Here is an 18,268-nt window from a genome sequence, read left to right as displayed (position 1 = left end):
GTTTCTTCTCTGCTGGTAGCTTCCCAGCCTGTGAACCTCTTCTCCAGAGAGGAGAGAAGGAAAGAGAGTACAGAGTGCATTGTAATCATACTAATACCACAGCATGTGAGCAATTACACACATTGTTGTAAGCCCATGCTCCAGTACAGTGGCCACTAGTCACATTTGACTATTTCATAAAATGTGAAGGAATAAATCAAATGTAAAATTCAGTATTTCAGTCACATCATACTTTTTTTGAGTCATATCTCACTTGCTTAAACAGTAAATAAGTAGATCGTTCCTTTTGCTTGAACAAGACAATTATGTCTCCTAAAAAGAAACAGATGGACTTCTGGGGTGAAACCCTGTTCTCCAGTGGCTGCAGCTACTGACCCTTTTGCTGCCCACGCCTCAGGCCTGGGCCTGAGACTCCTGCCGTCTCACCTGGTCCCTAGGGAAGCACCCATTCTCCAGTCCATACTGACTGTTTCTGGGCATCGTGCACATGAATCGAGCTCAGGGCACAGACTTTCCTGGAGGTAGATTGATCCAAGAGAATGCCAGGTATGAGGGGTTCATTAGAAGGCTCTGCGAAACTAGAATCTGAAACCTTCCCTTTATCAGGAAGATCAGTCCTTGTAGAGAGTCAGAAATGGTGTGGCCTTGAATTACCCTTCAAGCCCTCCTTTTTAAGTCTCTTCCTAGGTATCAGATAATTTAATCTTTTAACAAGATAGCAGCCATCAGACTCCTTCCTACTCATCCCTATACATTACTGCCCTCCCTCCCTGGGTCAGGGCCACCACCTCAGAGTGAACACGCTTTACTCCAGAAGGTGCTCGGCTCTGTGCTGTGCAAATTCTTCACCCTTCCCCTCCCAGAGCCCTCTCTGTTCTCATCAGCCCTGTCCTCACCTCCCCTGATAGAAAGGCTTGTTTCTGGTCTGGGAGGAAACCTTTCACTCTTCCTCAGCCCCTCCAAATTCCCCTAAGGATTCAGGGTCTGAACACAGAAGCCAGAGAAACCCATGATCTCCAGATGACTTGTTTGGATGTGGGGCGGTCAAAAAGAGCCTGATAGTGATGCCTCCACCTGACTTTAAGAAACCACAAAGAGTGAGATACTGTCGACAATATAAAATTCAAAACTAGTGCTATTTTTAAACAGAAGAAACTAATGAGAAAATACAGTAGACTGGAGGAAAATGTTTGCATCAGATGTGGCAAAGCGTTAATATTTGAGATGCTTGTTTAGGTATTTAAGAAAAATAACAGTCCATATAGATGCAGACAATTCACTTAAGATCAAGTATAGATGGCAACCGTGGTAACAGAATTCCATGTCAATAATGTTCCAAAATATAAAATGAAGCCTCGCTGTTATTTTGATTGATACTATTTAAAGAAAAAAAAAAATATATATATATATATATATATATATATATATATATAGTAATCATTGCTGGGGGGATTGTTGTGAAACTGGAATACTCATCTAATGCCAGAGGTGTTGTAAATTATTACCGCCAGGATGGTTACACTCTTTCCAATCATGGGCATTCATCTGAAGGAAATAATTCAAAAGAAGAAATGATAATTCCATCACTTTGGAAGCTGGGTAATGGGGGTTCATTATACTACCCTCCTGTCTTTGCATGTTTGAAATTTTCCATAATAAAAAGTAAAGTTTTTTAAATGCTCTGAATGTGGCCATATTCTTAATGAGTCTGTGGCAAGCACTGTATCTACTGAACTCAAAACTGAGAAAGTAGAGCAGAGATGCCCCAGCCCTGTAGTTCCTTCTGGAGAGAGTGTACACATCCAAATGTAGTCTGCTAAGCGGCCCTCAATGATAGTGGGGCGTAGCTGGAGCCTTTAGGAGGGTGGGAGGGGGTCCTGGGAAGGAGCTGGAAGGGTACCAGGACGGACCCCCAATCTCAGGTGGGACACTGGCCGGCCTCACAGGTAGATGGGGTCTTTGACTTCAGGGAACTGCTAGTCTGAACAAGGTAAAACCTCTCTGCTCTAATGGGGCAACCGTGCCCCCGTCTCAAGATGAAAGAGCCATACACACATTTAAATAAGTGTTTCATTCACAAAATTGCATACAAGTAAGTACTTCAAATATGATAGGATAAATGATATGTAGTTCATCCCAAAGTAGTGTATAATAACACTCAAAGCACCAATTACTTGTATTTATTATTATTTTAACCTTTTAAGGTACGAAGGTAAATTTGATGCTGGATCAGTCTTTCCACTAATGGTTCAGATCTGCGTGTGGTTTGGTCGTCCCTTGGAAAAGACTCGCTTTGTGGCCAAGTGTAAAGGTAAGCCTTGGCTGGGACATATCCCAGACCCTGGTAAGAGAGTTCACAGTCATCCTTGCTTTCTGGCACTATTTTATTATTCTTTGTGCTGTCTCTTTTCCTCACCATTTGGGTCCAAAAACAGGCAGAAGGATTTGAGAACCCAGGAGTCCTCCACCCCTGGGAATAGTGGCAGAGCCAGTGGGGAGGAACTAGTGGGGATAGAACCTGTGAACCCTGGACCCTCGAGTAGGGTCCCTTCCCAATCCCTAACCCTCCAGCTGTGCCACCCTGAACTTGGCCTCTGCCCCCAGATGGATGACAACTCTGTTCTCTTCCTCCACCAGCAATTCAGTCCTCTATCAAGCCAAGTCCCTTCTCTGGAAACATCTACCACATCCTGGGCAAAGTGAAGTTTTCAGGTAATTGAGGGGTTGGATCTGGGAGTCCTACATTATGAAGGTCATAGCTTCCAGTGCTGCTCTGCAGATCACTGATGCCTCTCAGACTCTCTCTCAAGAACCCTCCCCTCTGGACCTCACACCATTGGGCTTTTCCAGTCCCCCATCTGCCAAGAGCCCACCTTTCTCCAGGTCCTTTTGCTCCATAGTGGAGGACCTGTCCTCCTTCCCCTAGAAGGCCTGCGCAGGGCTTCTCACAGCTCTTTGACTTCCTTTTTCCAGAGATTCGCACCCAACCCCTCTGGAACCATCCATGGCCTCCTCCTAGACTTCTCACCAGGAGCTACCCCAACGCCAAACTCTCCCGCTCCTGATCTGGTTGTCATAGTCTTTGAGCCTTCCCCTTGCTTTCTCCTCCATTCTACCCAGGAGGCCTGTTTATCAGCCTAGACCTCTGGAGTCCTCAGGACCTGAAGTCTGTCTAGGCAGGGAAGGCCTCAAAACAAGGAGTTGGTCAACTCAGCACTGAGGAAGGGGAGACTATTCCAGAGGAAAATCACAGCACGTGCTGTGGACCTGAGGCATAAAAGGCACATTTCAGGAACCAAAAAGGGTTTACTGTGACTGGGGCCTAGGAGGAGGGAGGGAGTGTATCTGTTAGGGTGTCTTCAGCTGTTGTAACAGAAAACCCCAGCTCAACTAGCAGGTGTAGCTACATAACAAAAAGTCAAGAGGTCATGCCGCATAGCACCAGGACCCAGGTAATGTGTGCCTCTCTGTGTTCTCCCATTCTTGGTGTGTCGGCTTGTCCACTAGTACCCACCCATGACGGTTGTCAGATAGCGCTGCAAGTCTAGAGGTCAAATCCATGCACCGTATCCGGCCAGTGGGAGAAACCGGCTCTTCCTGTGGTTGTCTATTGGTGCAGACACTTTTGCTGCTGCAACTCCTCCCAGTTCTTCAGCAAACTTCTCTCATTGGCCAGGATTGAGTTGCCATGCCTTCTGGGACCCATGACCATGGGGAATTGATATTGAAGAAGAGAGGGATGCTGGACAGGCAGCCATCAGTGTCTGCTGGAGGGAGCCAGTGAGAGTTTTAAGCATAGAACCATCTGGGTTCAGATGGGAAAATTAGATGACGTAAGCTATAAAAAAGAATCTTTCAAGGTCCTTAACCCATTACCTTTGGCCTCAATTTTCTTACTGAATCTGAAACTTTGGCGTCTTTCCTCAAGCCCCTTACTCAAGCCCACTTCCCTCGGGCTTCAACAAACAGCCACCCACCTGCTTCGAAGGTCTTTAATGCCTATGTCTTACCTCTCCCCCATCATCAGTTCCTTTTCTTCTTTGTTTAGACCTCTCCTTGACCCCTTGCTCAAGGTTAACCTCTCCTGGTTCTGGTTCCCTTTATCATCCTGCCTTTTAGGGGAACCTTGCCCTTTTCTCATGTCTCTAGTCAGTCATAGCTCTTAGCTTCTCAGCTTGTAAACTTGGTCACATCTGTTCCCATCCAGGTGACGCTCTTGCAGCACTTGTACTGCTGACATGCCCTCCTCCTTTGGCCTTTTAGGCTCTGCTGAGACCTCCCCCTCCATCTTCACCAGGAGGGCTTTCCTCGTGTAATCCCCTTCTGGGTTAATGGTGACCGCCTGCCTGGTCACTGCATCAGCTCCTCCCTCTCTTACTTCATCCTTTCTAATTTGCCACCAGTTGTGTCAGTTCTCCCTCCTACATACGTCTCATGAATGTGTCCCTGACCATAGGCCCTGTGTCAGTCTTCCTGGAGCCTTGTCCTTTCGGGGCAGAGTTTCAGGGATTGACATGTGTCCTCCTTGCAGACTCTGAGAGGACCATGGAGGTCTGCCACAACACTCTGGCCAATTCCTTGAGCATCGTGCCAGTTTTAGAGGGACCCACACCACCACCCAGCTCCCGAGGCACCCCTCAGGACAGCAGCGGGCAGCAGGAGTGTTACCTTGTGTTCATCGGCTGCTCCCTGAAGGAAGAAAGCGTCAAGGACTGGCTGCGGCAGTCAGCTAAGCAGGTGGTTTCTGAAGCCCAGACAGACCTGGCCACGATGTGACTAGCTCACCCTGAGGGTGCCCCCCTCCACTGTCTCCCTGGTGGCTCCCCACTAGCCCACTTCCACAGACACTTAGTGGGAGGCAGCCACGCAGGGCAAACTCAAGGCAGACTTATTCTCACAGCCATTTCCACTTGTACTTCCAAAGGCAGACTGGAGTTACGAGGTGGCTTAACTAGGACCTGGGTTGTTGGATGTGGACCCTGGGTCAAACTGGGGTACCAAACTCAGAATGCCTTTTCTTAGCTGAACCTAATTCAAAGGCTCTCCTGTGTTCTGAACCCAGAATCTCCTATTCTTGGGCTCTCTCTCTAGAAAGGAGAAACAAAGGTATTCTTAGAGCCGTTTGTAAACCAAGATTCCAAGCATGGATAGCAGTGAGCCCAGGGCCCTGGAGACAAGTGCAGGGGAAAAGGAGGCTTGCCTGTCTGGGCCTTTGCACACAAGCATCTTTAGCCCAAATCTACAAAGGAAAAAAACCCACCCTGGAGTTAAAACCTTCAATACTATGCGAGCTTTGGGTGCTACGCCTCTTGGCACAGTCTCAAGGCTTTAGCTCCTGGAAATAGAATTGGCTGGGGCCTCAGTCCATTGTAGATGTCGATGTTTAGTAGGGACCTGTTTTTTTAACTGAGGAATGGCTGCCTGTCGGTTGTTTCTTTGTCAGAGTCACCCACATAAACTAGATGGGGCATGTCTGTCATTGGTGGGGCTTAAGATTGAGAATCTGCAGAGGTAGGAACATGCCTATTTGCAGAAGCTCTGATCTCTCCTCTCTCACTTGCTCCCCCTGGCACACAGGGCTCTGTAACGGGAAAGGGGTCTTCTCAAGGGGCAAACACACAGGATATGGTGTCCAGGCCATGACAACACGTGTGCTTTCCCCTCCACTGGGATCTTAGTCATGTAACTGGCCCCTTGAGCCCCCCCCCCCCCGCCCATCAGCTGTGTAGGCCACTGACCCCTCCCTCCATCTGCACAGAAGCCTCAGAGGAAAGCCCTGAAGACCAGGGGAATGCTGACCCAGCAGGAGATCAGGAACATCCACGTGAGTACCCTGCCCTGGGGCTCAAGCCCCTCAGTGTCCCAAGACTGTCCAAGGCTCATGCAGCTCTGTCCTTTAGGATTCTCTGGTGTTACCTGGGCCTGAGATTGAGGAGAATCAATGGCAGTGGGAAGAACGTGGAGCCCTGCTGTGTCACCCTGTTCAAGCAGCTGAAGAACTCCCCCCATCCCTTTGTCCTAGATGAACCACAGATAAACCATGAGGGTCCAGGAAAAACTCTCTGGATCCAGAAGCTGCTCATGGGAAGGCTGTGTGGAATCCTGAGGGCTTGACGAGCCCTCCCAGCCTCTGCCCCCATCCCTACTCCCACAGGGGCCTTATCCTGGTGGGCTTTAGGACAGTGCAGCCCCAGCATGGGCTGTGTCACCAGTCCCAGTAATGAGCAGGTGGGCAGGGAAGCACTCCAGGAGCCCCTGCTTTGGATGGGAGGACAGCGCCTTCATCTCCAGGCCCTATAGGACCCGGGCAACCCTGGGCGCTCCTGGGCAAGACGCTGGGCACCTCAGAAGGCAGACCTTGTGGTGTGTGTACCCCCAGAAGCAAACCTTGACCACAGATTTGAGTGCCGGTAGTTTATTTTGGAAATGATTCTAAGAGACACCAGTAGGGAAATGAAAAAGTAAGAGAAAGAAGGAAGGGGAGACAGCCAACAAAGAGTGTTATCTAACCGGTACCACTGTGAATAACGAGCCTGATCCCATTAGAAATTCCCAGAGCTCTTTGCCAGAGGTGGGGTCCTTCCGTCAGTCACGCTTGAGGGCTGCTGGGGGTAGGAGGTGTTGATTCCCTGGCACATAGCCTGCCATGGCTGTCTTGCTAGGGTTTGTTTTTGGTTTTTAATTATTTTTGTTTTTAATGAATGAGTGAATGATACAAGTGGTCAGATAATTCTGATAGGACTCTTTTTTTCCTACAGGTGAAACGTCACCTAGACCCCCTACCTGCAGGCTACTTTTATAATGGCACCCAGTTTGTCAACTTCTTTGGTGACAAGACTGATTTTCACCCACGTATCCTTGGAATCTGGGGCAGCAAGGCTGGGGGGATGTGGAAGTGTATCTGTAAAGAGAGTGTCTGCTAAAGTGGCCGAAGCCCAGCCCCAGGAGCAGGCTGGGTTCTGGGCACACACAGCAGGTCACAGGGGCGGACTTCCTTTTGGCCTCTTACGGTCGTTAAACTTCGATTTCTCCTTCATTCAGGGATCGGTGATGTTACTCTTTGGGTCGTAGTTTAAATGCAGCTGTGGTAACATCCTGAATTCTGTGGTCATTGGGGTCATAATTTACATGTTGGAGACTGGAACTGATGACAATAGTGAATCTGTGGAAAGGTGCATGGGGCGCTGCCGTGTGCTAAGGAAAGCGGAAGGGCTCAGTTCTGACACCTAATGCAAGACTCGGTGCCAACCTGTCACATTCTTTGTAGCGATGCTGCTGCCAGTCTATAAAAGAGCCCATCAGGTACCCTCTGTGGGCTCAGAGTCCCCACGTCACCTGCCCACAGATCCCTCTGGACCGGGGCGTGCTCCCTCGTCCTCCAGGCTCGGGGCTGTCTTCCTTAATGAGATGCTAGTCATGGACCAGTTCATGAATGACTACGTGGAAGAAGCCAACCGGGAAATCGAGAAGTATAACCGCGAGCTGGAGCAGCAGGAGTATCACGACCTCTTTGAGCAGAAGCCTTAGAGGAAAGCTGCAAAATGTCTACTCTGGAGATGGACAAAACGGGGTGTCTTGACCTCGGTTCTCCTAGAGGTCCCTCCCTGGAGGGGCTTTGTTCTCCTTGGCCTTTGTGTGCTGGCTTGAGTGCATGTTGTCTTTATTCTTTCTACAGTGCTGAAGAGCGTCACCTGCACCACTGATTGGAGGTGGGGGGTCCTCATGGCGGATGAGCAGACAGGGACGGTCCTGCGTGTGTGGCTGGCAGTCCAGGACCTCTGGGTCTCTGATAATAGTGTCTTCTTTGGGCTGCTGAAGCACTGTGTGAGGGTGGGGAGAAGCATTTGGATTAAACAGAGGAGCTGCTGGGATGCAGAAAGAACCCTGGCTGCCCAAACTGAGGCTGCCGTAGGCGTCACACCTCAAGACACTGCCCCAGAAGAGCCCTATCCCCCAGCGCCTGTCTCCCTGGTCAGGCCTCTTGCATTGAAGGAGCTGGCCCTAGGCCCAGTCCTGGGGGGCGCACAACAAGCCCTGCCCAAGCCCAGCCCACAAGAGCCAGCCGCTTGGACTGAAACCAACAGTTCTAAAATGAAGGGATTTCCCTTACCGACTAAACTGAGGGAAAGGCATGTTGCTTTCCAGAATCATGTGGCTTTTGAATTGACACAAGCAGTCCCCTTTGGGACTGGCTTTGAGGTCCCCTCATGGCATCACTCCGGTTTCCCTAATTCAGAGGCCGGAGTAAACCTGCTGCTCAAGCCTCCCTGGCGATACTTTGCCTCACTGTTGAGGGGAGCATCCTGCAACATCTTAGTTTTAGTCCCTGATCACTTGTGGGACGTCCTCAAAGGGGTTCAGTCTCCAGCACTCAGCCGTCCCCTAAGCCTTGCCAGGGAAGGCCTGATTTTCAGCCACAAACTTCAGGAAACTCATGCTCCCAACCATTGTTGCTGGCCCTGAAATTGTTTGGTTCCTGAGGACCAGGAATTTCAAAAACTTCCAATATCCAAATTAGAATTTGTTCCAGTGGCTTAGTTTTCAGCTGGACCATAAAGCAGGGGAGAATTCTAAGTAGTCCCATGCATGACCTCCAGGATTCGTGTGGGAGAAGGGGAGCTCACAGACTGTGATACTTAGGTGATGTCTGCTAGGACGTTAGCACCTCATCTGCCTAGATTATAAATGCTTTCTGAATTTCACATGTTTTTTTTGCATGCCTTAGGAACAAGCACATAGGCGAAACTAGCAAACTTTCCAGTAATGTAGTGGGGGTTTTGAAAAATGCCCCTAGCGCAGAGGAGAGTCAGAGAATAGATGGAGCACATGTGTCTGTGTGCCTGGTCACAGAGGCCTGCACGCAAGCAGTAAAGCAGTTGTTACAGGCTTGTCGGTAACATGTACTTGTATTAGAAAAAAACAATTTGTATTCAAAGCCAAGCGAACAAAATTCCACATACCATTGGATTAGAAACTGCGTGAAGAAAAGCTTCTGAAAAGGCCATGTGCTCCATTCCCAGCTCCCAAAGCTGCTAGTGACAAGGGCCCAGGTGTGGAGCCCAAGTCTGGGAGCCCCCGACTTCTGGCTGGCCAGAGGTTGGGGTCCACAATGGGCCTGCCTCTGCTCCAGAATCAATAACATAGGTCTTAAGTGCAATTGATTAAGTAAGCAATGAGTTACTGTAGCTTCCTTTAGCTCTGCCGAGCTCTTTTTAAAAACTCAAACTTGAGCAGCCTTAGAAAAGTGGGGGTGGGGGGGGGGGTCCATAGATCATTTCCTCCAGGTGGGTTGCTGTGAAGTTTTAAATTAAAGCTCCAGATCTAGGAGCTTAAGCCATTTCCTGGCTGCTGCACAAGAGTTTTTAAAGAGGGGTCGGAACCCGCCCATAACAGCGGGTCTTCCCACTGCGTGGGGCTGTACTTACGTGGTGGTCTTGGTTTCTGACCATTGTCCATAGAAATGCTCTCTCACCAACTTGCCCCACTGTCCCAATTCCTCTCCTCTAAGAGGGAAAACTGATTACCTCAACTTGAATATGAAACTGTGACTGAAAAAAGTCAAAACATTAAGAAGTTTAAAGGCCAAAAGGCAAAACTGGCTGAGGCCTCTTTAGACGCTCCTCAGCCTGCTCGGGAGTGTGAAGGGGCACATAGGTGAAAGGGCATTCCTTGGGGCGCACTTTTTATGCCCCTGATGAAGAGGCACACTAGCAGTGCGCAGCGTGAGCTCCTTGAGGACTGAGGCCAGGAGGATGCCGCCTCCCCGCACTGCACTGCCCCTTCCGGGATCTGCGGGGGCCCCTGGGTTCTGACTGTGAAATTTAATATCCACTTGATTCCTCCGGGTGAGCACTCCAGGTGGAGGGCTGGGGGCTCAGCTGTCTCCAGAGGAAGGGCCCTAACACTGTGTTTTAGATTTTTACCTGAGTGGATACCAAGAACCCAGCAAAGACATCAGGTGTGGGTTCCTAGGGACAGTCCGGCAACGTCCTCCAGGGGCTTACGTGCTTTTGCCAACTTTCCTGTTAGCAGCTTCAGTTTTATATCGTCACCCTGAGTGAGAGTGAGAGTGTTGAAGTCGCTGAAGTTATGGGTCATCTTACATTTTGATGTGGGATTTATTTTTATTTTTATTTTATTGGAAGGATGCAGAAATTGGACAAAAGGGATCACCCTAGGAAGGGATCGCTAGCGAGGAGTCCAGTTGGCTCCGCCAAGCCCTGGGGGCTCTCTGACCCAAGGCCTGGACACTGGGCCCTGCGGGTCACAAGAAAAAGTTCCCTCCTAAATTCTATTAGGATTTTGGAGAATTTTTGCACAGTAATAAGCTCTGAGTTGCTCTTCAGGCTTCTCAAAAGGGAAAAGTTAACTCAAAGATTGTAAACTATGAAGTATTCCAGCCATGTTGCTGACCTAGATGGATAGTTGTACCTCAAAAAGTAGGTGAGAAATGGCTTCCTCATTGTCCCAGGTTGTCAAATACTAATGACAGAAGAAGAGCTCACTTATGTGCCAAAATTCACTTTTATACTAGTTTTTCAGTGCTTTAATATTTGTAACTTAAATTTTAAAAGTCACATTTACAAACACTACTGTAACTTCAGTGAAACTGAATTGTGTGATTGAAGCTTTTTGCTTATAGTATTTATTACACTACTTAATTCAGTAAATATATAAAAGTAGCCTTCAATTTATTTTTGTATTATTTTACATGTTTTTACCTGCAGTTGTGTATGTGAATTTACCTTGGTAACTGAGATGTAATGATGCTAAGGACCAATAAACTATCACTGAACAAGCAAGACTTCCTGTAGTTGCCTGTCTTGTGCTCAGTCCCCAGGTGTCCCTGGGGTGGGGTTGAGGAGATGGCCCACCCCCTGGAACTGGGGACCTTCCCTCAGAATTCTCCCGGAATGCCTCTTTGCTGGGACACCCACTCCCCTTCCCAGACCCCAGAGTGGCCCACAGAGAATAAAATTCCTAGGTGGAGACCACCCTGGCTTGGGGGCCAGCAGTCTCGAGAGTCCCAGAACCCGGACAGGGGCTCCAGGAAGCTGGCGGCATGGGGGTCTCCTGGGGCCCCAGAATAAAGCCCTCCATCCCTCGCGGGTCCCTATGAGAAGCCACATCCGCCATTTCCCCCACCCTCGTCTTGGACGGCAGGGAGCCTGTGAGTTTCAGGCTGCAGCAGGAGCCATCGCTCACTGGCCTCTTTAATCCCAGTCAGACTCGGCGAAGTGGCCACTCCACCCCAATTTACAAGTACAGGACAACCAAAGCACAAAGGATGGCCCAGGTCGCAGAGCCACTGCCCTTACCCGCCTTAGGTCCCAGATGCCCTCCAAGCGCTCCACGCGGCGCTAGCCTGGGACATCATGCTCTAAGGCAGAGGGCACCGAAGCTCTAGAGGAATGAAACCCAAATGCCCAACTTTCCGACCTCACCCGCCAGGCAGTTCCTGGTGGGCCCAGGGCTGGACTGGCGCTTCCCACCGCAAGTGGCCTTGAGGCTTCGGACCCAGGCGCTGCTCACATCTCCCACAGGGCGAGGAGGAAGGGCTTCTGCCATTTTGGGAAAAGGGCCGACCAGGGAGGGGCACCGCTGGGAGGCAGCAAGTCCACCGAGACTTTGCTTCCTGTCTCAGCCTCCACACAGGGGCCTCCGGACAAGGGAAGTGCCCCACTGGGAAGGTTTGGAAGCTGGCCCTTCCAAAGGGGGAGGATGCAGCCTCTCTAGATGGTGGGGGGAAGGGAGTCTTGGATTTGGAGGTTCTATGCAATTAGTCATATACAACTAAATGCAAAACTTTCTGCGAGGGGCCCAGAGAATTGAGGGTGGGCTTGACCAGCCGTATCAACCACTTCACAACCTCTTTCCCCAAAGCCTCCAGCCTCCCATCCTGCGGGGCCAGGTTTGAACCTTGACTGAGCTCCGGTGTCTGTACTTCCCGAAACTGCCAGGCTTTTGGGATTACCTCCAAAGAATTGCCAGAAAGGTGGGAGAGACAGTAAGTGGGGAAGGACTCCTGGGCTGGATGATCTTTGAAAACCAGGAGAACTTAAGAGGCCAGGAAACCTGGGGACCAAAAGGGGGGCCCATCTCCCCACATGCAGCCCACAGGGAACTACTGGGCATACTTGACAGTGGGAGCCCCAGAATCTGGGAATCCTGGTGGGATAAATATGTGGAGAGTGTAATTTGGAGCAGAGGGTCTCAAGTGGAGCTGCTGAAAATCACAGAGCTCTGAGGAGCATGGAAAAATACCGATGTATTCATTTCTATCATACAATCTAGGGAACAATCATGCCCAAAGAAAACAACCATATGCCCCACTTCCGGCCCATGATAGAAAGGGAACGGCTTGGTTACTATAATAGGAGTCCTGGTTGGTGACAGCTTCCAGTTCAGCTGGGCCCAGGCACTCATGGCATCAGAGCACTCTCTCCATCCCTGGTGGCAACACTTGCCTGGCAATAATGCCACCAGTGGCCCAACAACCCAAAGGCAAGACCCAACCTCCCTCCAGAGGCAGTCCCAAAGTCTGGGGTCCCATTCCCACCCCTGAACCAGTTACAGTGGTCAGGACCTGGCCAAGGGTCACTGTGCACTTTCAAAGATCAGCCCCCCAAGGCCAGACCCATTGGGGAGCTGAGTCCCCCAAAGAAGGGCTTGCTCCCCAAACCAGCATTGCACATCCCTCTGCAGCTTTTCTATTAAAACCAAAATCCTACTTGATTTTTAAAATTGTGCTTTCTGCTAGTCTTTTCTTGTACAAGTGATAAGCACTACGTCATTTCATTGTGTTGGTGGTGATTTTTAACCAAGGGGGAAAAAAATTTAATTGAAAACCTCTATCCACTAAAATCATTTCCCCTTTCAGACTGAAGAAAGGCCACCATTGTTTGGTTTATAGTGCCTCAGCACACCAGTGTTCAGAGGAGCCTGTTGGAGAATCCCTTTTTTCCTAAATAATATTAAAAGATCCCGTAGACTGTAATGTGAGGGGTGGGGGAGACGGCTGCTCTACATTGATGGGGGTGAGAAGTGGACCAACTGGAGAGTGATTTTGAAGGAACAATTGAGAAGACAAAATGACTAATTAGACAAGAATTAAGGGGATGACCTCAAGGTAAAAGTGGAAAAAGCCAAAGTGGAAAAAAACCCAACATTTTGAAACAATTCCAAAAAATTTTTGTTTCATTCTCCAAAAATTTGAAGAAAAATAAATTTGTTTATCCACAAATTATTACTGTTTTCCCCAGGCCTCTGCAATTGCTAAATTGACCAGCCAAAATAATTTGGTTAAAAAAAATTGTAGGATCAAATATATGGTGATGGAAAAAGAACTGACTCTGGGTGGTGCACACACAATGTATAGATGATGTAGTACAGAATTCTACACCTGAAATCTATGTAACTTTATTAACAATTGTCATCCCAATAAACTTTAATTTAAAAAAAAAAATTGTACCAGGACCTATAAATTTTATGTCAAACAAATGACTATAATCTGTAGAGAGAAAAAAAAATAATTAAATAAAATGTGAAGATATTTCATTTTATCCTACAATTACTACTGTTTTTCCCATACCAGTAAAGTGGTTTTTTTCCCTCTTATAGCTTCAAATTTTTAAGAAGCTTTACATCTTTACTCTAAATTTCTTGCCTGGATGAATGTACAAATAAAAGCAAAATAAGGACAACAGGAAGAGGAAAGATGGCTTAATAACCAAAAATTCATGGAATTTTCTAGTTAAAAAGACTCCATTTCAACCTCTTTGTTTTACAGATAAAAGATATCAGAGAACTAAAAGGCCTTCAGGGTGTTGCCCTGTGCCTTCCTGCTAACTTTCCCTACCTAGTGCATCCAGCTTCCTGCAAGGAGCTGGATGGATCTCACAGGAAGGGTAGTCTGAAGTGAAGCCAAAGGCACTGGCATCCCTGAATAGTAGGCTCAAGGCAGGACCTCGGGCAGCACCCTGTCGCAGGGACCAGTGAGAATGAGGACCGTGGATGGGGAGGACCTGGGGTACACAGAAAGGCCAAAGAGGGCAAAGGTGGCTGGGAGGGTGACAGGCTGCCCAAACTCTTAGGAAGCCTCAGGTGGCCGGTGATGGGATTCAAATGGAGTAGGGCCTGAGGGTAGATATGGGTAGGGGAGTTTGAGGCCAGCCCTGTGGCTTTTGTCCCAAGCCCTCTGCATCCCTCAGCATGCACTGGAGAGCTTGTTGGAATGCAGATTCCTGGTCTCCAGAGGACCTATTAATGAGAACCCTGGGTCCAGCCTGGGGATCTACATCTCAGCAAGGTGGGCAGGATTCTGACGTGGTGCACACCTGCCTTGGAGGGCCTGCTAGGGGAAGTCTTCAGGCATTGTCTCGAAGGCGTGCATATCTCTTGCAGCCCCTGGAGCAGGGTGGGCGAAAGCAGGTTGGTGTTTGGTGGTGTCTGTTCTCCAGGGCATTCTTGGCTGAGAAGCTGGGCTGTGGAAATGGAACCCAGGTCAGAGAGCAGGAGGGCTTGACATGAGGGCAGTGGAGCAGCCCTGGAACCTTCCTGCCCACAATCTGCTGTCCACATAGCATCATTGAGCAGAGAGCCATTAGATCTCAGTTTGGTGCTACATTCTCACTGTAGTATGGATGGGAGGCTGGGGTGTGGGACCGAGAGGGATGTTGTCCTGAGGGGAACAGGTACTTGGTGGCCTTCCTGGCTGCCCTTATAGGAGCCTGGATCTTCCTCTCAGTATGGATAGATGGCAACTGGGAGCGAGGGCTTAATGCTGTGTTAGTTGGGCACCAAAGGGTCTTCCTCCCATCTCCCTATAGGACCTGGAGATGTCCCCCAAGAGACAGGCAGGCCACGGTCCCCCCCACCCACCCACTAGCATCAATGGAGGGATAGTGTGGGAACATCTCTCCCAGGAACACCAGGTCAGAGCTGCCTGATCTGGGGAGCGGAAGCCCCAAGAAGCTTGTAAAACCAGAGTGACTCTAGGGAACGCTGATGGCTGCAAGGGTCCCAACACTTACCAAGGATCCAAGGAAGGCAAGGGCAGAGGGAAGGGGCAGACTAGAAGTAGAAATAAAAGGACTCAGTCATGGCTATGGAGTCCAGGGTGAGAGGAAGGAGGCAGAGGGTATCAGAGTATCTGGCTGGAAAACCCTAGTAGGAGTGGAGGATGAAGGACAAAGAGGTCATCTCCAGGGCTTTATTGGTTTGAAGGCCTCAAGGACTACATATGGTGACATTGATCAAGAGCACAACATATCAGGTTTATTGAGCACCTACTACGCTAGGAGCTGTGCTGGTGAGACACACAGCCCTACTCTGAAGGAGCTCCAGTCTAGCCAGGGGAACAGAACCCAGGCAGAAGAATAAGAATGAAGAAGGCCGTGCCATGAGGGACTGTGATGAAAGGACACAGGCACCTACTAAGATGACGTAACTGGGACGCATAGAGAGCATAGCTGAAGGATAAAATGAGCTGTGGCAAGAGCTGTGGACACACCTTCCTAGCACCAGACTGTCAAGACCTTGTGGCAGGTGGGGCTGGTTGTGTTGAAGGAACAGCTGGCAGCTACTGTGGCTGGAGCAGTGTTCCGCTGGGAGCAGGAGATACAGGATGAGGTGAGAAACAGGCAGAGGCCAGGTTGTACGACATCCCCTATCCCACCCCCTACTCCTCTAAGCCACAGCAGGGAATTTGGATTTTTTTTTTCTCTAAGTGCCACGAGAAGCCATTGGGGGTGGAGAATGAATTAGGGGAGGGGGCAAGTCAGAAGGCAAGCTGATGGACCAGGCTGATGGTACAAGGTGGCAGAACTGTGTTCTATTTTGAAGGTAAGCCCAACAAAACTTGCTCGTGGATCTGATGAATTGGGATGACGCCAAGGTCGAGAGCAGCCAGGTGGATGGTGGACTCTAGAGCTTCATTTTGCCTGAATTTCTTTTGAATTGCTTATTAGACATCCAGGTGTGTGGGGGGGCAGCTGGAAAAGTGGGCTGTGGCATGTTGAAGTCAGGAGGGAACTCAGTGACTGACTACTGTGGCTGGTTGAGAGCTGTGGATTCAGGGAAAGATCAGCGTAGCCCAATGCCGAGAGCTAGGTCAGAGGAGGTTGGGAGAGAAGTAAACATTACAAGAAAAAGGAGGTCCTGTTGGTGCTGTGTGCTGCTGGGGCGGAGAGGGGCTGGCAAGAAAGCTGACAGAGGCTGACCTTGACAAGAGGAGTTTCGGTGGAGTGGTGAGGACAAAAGATGGGCGTCAAAGGGAAGTAGGGAGAGGGCGTGGAGACAGAGGAGTAGTGATAACTCTGGAGAAATTTGTTCTCAAGCGTAGCTGAGGAATTGGGTGGTAACTGGAGCAAGGAGTTCTAGGAAGTGTTTTAGGTTTTGTTTTTTAATGAGATACTATAGAATCAATTCTCATTCCAAATTCTAAAATCTACAGGCATAAGGTGGCACAGGGAAAGTGAGTTGAAAGTACTTTGCAAAGCCATTAAGTGCCTTGTGGAACCCAGCACGCTTGCGGTTGTGTCCACAGCCCAGTGACTGGGACACCCAAGGGAGGGAATGGAAGGAATGAGTGTGTTTATGTCTGGATCCCTGAAGCACCTGCCTGTGTAAGGCCCCAGTGGGATACAGATGGGGAGACCCGAGGCACCTGCATTTCCCCTCAGCCTCTGATCCACACAGGTCAGGTGATGGGTGGGAGGACTAAAAGAAAGAGCTTCTCACATTGCAGCAGGGGCAGAGCTCAGGGTGGATTAGGGGTTAGTGTCAGTTATGAACCTGTAAGAGTGAGGGTCATAGACCACTAGGAGAGGCCTTGGCTGTGGCCTTCTGTTTCCTCGGATGAGAGAGGAGGAGGCTGTAGTAAGGAGACTGAGAAGCTGCCCCTCCAATCCAGGGTGGCTTCCTGAAAGTTGGGTTGGAATGTCCAGGTGTTTGGTAGCTGCTGGTGACACAGGGAGGCAGAGGCAGAACCTGGGCATTCCTAGATGGGAGGAGCCCGGGGCAAAACGGGTGGCTTTTCAAGGGCTCAGCCCCTGCCCACCCCCAATCCAGCATGCTCCCTGGGCAGTCAGCCTATCAGTTCTTCAGCCCCCCCTCAACCTCCTTCCTCCATCCCCATGACTCCTGGAGTCTGTGCCATGGGCTGGGGGTCTAGGTAGACGACAGACCAAAGGGGGTACCCAGGGCGATCCTGTTTTTCTTCTCTCAGTCCCTGCTCACCCCAAGGAAAAGAGGCATGCAGCTAGGCAAGTCAGTCTACCCAGTTAGGTAGGTATCTTCCCCAGCATCTTCTGCAGTTGTAGGGAGAGGGTGCTCAGGGCCATCTTAAGCCTCAGCCATTTATCTGTCAAGAGGGGTACCCCATGGCTTTGCTTCTAATTTGTTCTTATTTTGCTGGCAGGGGAAACTGGGTCAGCCTCGCTCATCAGGTCTGTGCTTGGGGCTCTCCCAACACTCAAGGAGCCCTTGGGGGCTGCAGGGCAGCCCCTTCACAGAGGTAGACTCACCCTCTGCTTGCCCGGCCTGCACTCTTCCATGCCTGGGGGACAGTGGCTGAGGACTCCGTTACAGCAGCCGATGAGGTAGGGATCGCTGCGTGCAGGGGATGAGGTGGGGGAACGGTAGGGGAGGTCTTGGGTCAATCCAGGGCCTGACGGTTGTGGAATCGTTTGCTGAGAAGCCACCAAAGGTCAGGCCAGGGGGTTCATCGCATGGGCTGGACTGGCCGGACCCCAGCGCAGCGCACGCCCACCTGCCCGCGCACACCACCACCTGCCCACAAAGACATACAAGCTCTCTCCCTCTCTCCCCGCCCCACTCTCATTCATACTAGCAGGAGACAAGGCGCCAAAGAAGGCGCGTCCCCGGGCTGGGCTCCCGCCTGTCCGGGAAGGAAAACCGGGCCATCTTGGGAAGGAAAGAAACCGCGAGCCAAGACCTTGACCCAGGAGAAGGCCGAGGGCGCGACGAGGCCAGAGGAGAATCTACGAGGCGGGCAGCGAGCATACCCGACGCTGCCGAGCCGGGAGGGCGGTGGGCTCTGCGAGCCAGGGCGTAGCCCAGGGGAGGCGCGCCGGCCCGTCTAGTTAGTCGGGGCGCGATTACTGGAGGAGGAGTAGGAAAGTTTATCGCCCGAGTAACCAGAATGAATGCAGGGGGCGGGGCAGGCGGCGGGCTGGGCCTTGCCAGGGCCCCCTGCCGAGGAGAGGGGGCGGGCGCCCGAGGCGCGCTTAAAGCTGAGCCGAAGAAG

The 18,268-nt window shown here is 50.4% G+C and overlaps 1 protein-coding gene across 3 annotated transcripts in view; it reads left to right on the top strand.

Annotated features, from left to right (window-relative positions):
- The window catches only part of DNAAF9 (dynein axonemal assembly factor 9), a 116,834-nt gene extending 106,030 nt beyond the window's left edge, over positions 1–10,804 (top strand). For 2 of the 3 annotated variants that reach the window (XM_074318060.2, XM_019733763.3), the window contains exons 32-37: positions 2,205–2,311; positions 2,638–2,712; positions 4,532–4,737; positions 5,759–5,824; positions 6,759–6,852; positions 7,415–10,804. In XM_074318060.2, coding sequence (XP_074174161.2) covers positions 2,205–2,311; positions 2,638–2,712; positions 4,532–4,737; positions 5,759–5,824; positions 6,759–6,852; positions 7,415–7,527 — 661 coding nt within the window. In that variant the 3' untranslated portion in view covers positions 7,528–10,804. Of the gene's footprint in view, positions 1–2,204; positions 2,312–2,637; positions 2,713–4,531; positions 4,738–5,758; positions 5,825–5,900; positions 6,163–6,758; positions 6,853–7,414 lie in introns of those variants that run through there. The other variant, XM_019733761.3, reaches the window with a different exon arrangement.
- Positions 10,805–18,268: the final 7,464 nt, after the last annotated feature.

This window comes from Rhinolophus sinicus, chromosome 13 (genome assembly GCF_057876585.1).
Source record: "Rhinolophus sinicus isolate RSI-liver-muscle chromosome 13, RSI-T2T, whole genome shotgun sequence".
Lineage (NCBI taxonomy): Eukaryota > Metazoa > Chordata > Mammalia > Chiroptera > Rhinolophidae > Rhinolophus > Rhinolophus sinicus.
Note: the sequence above shows the minus strand (reverse complement) of the source record. Positions and strands in the feature narration are given on the sequence as shown.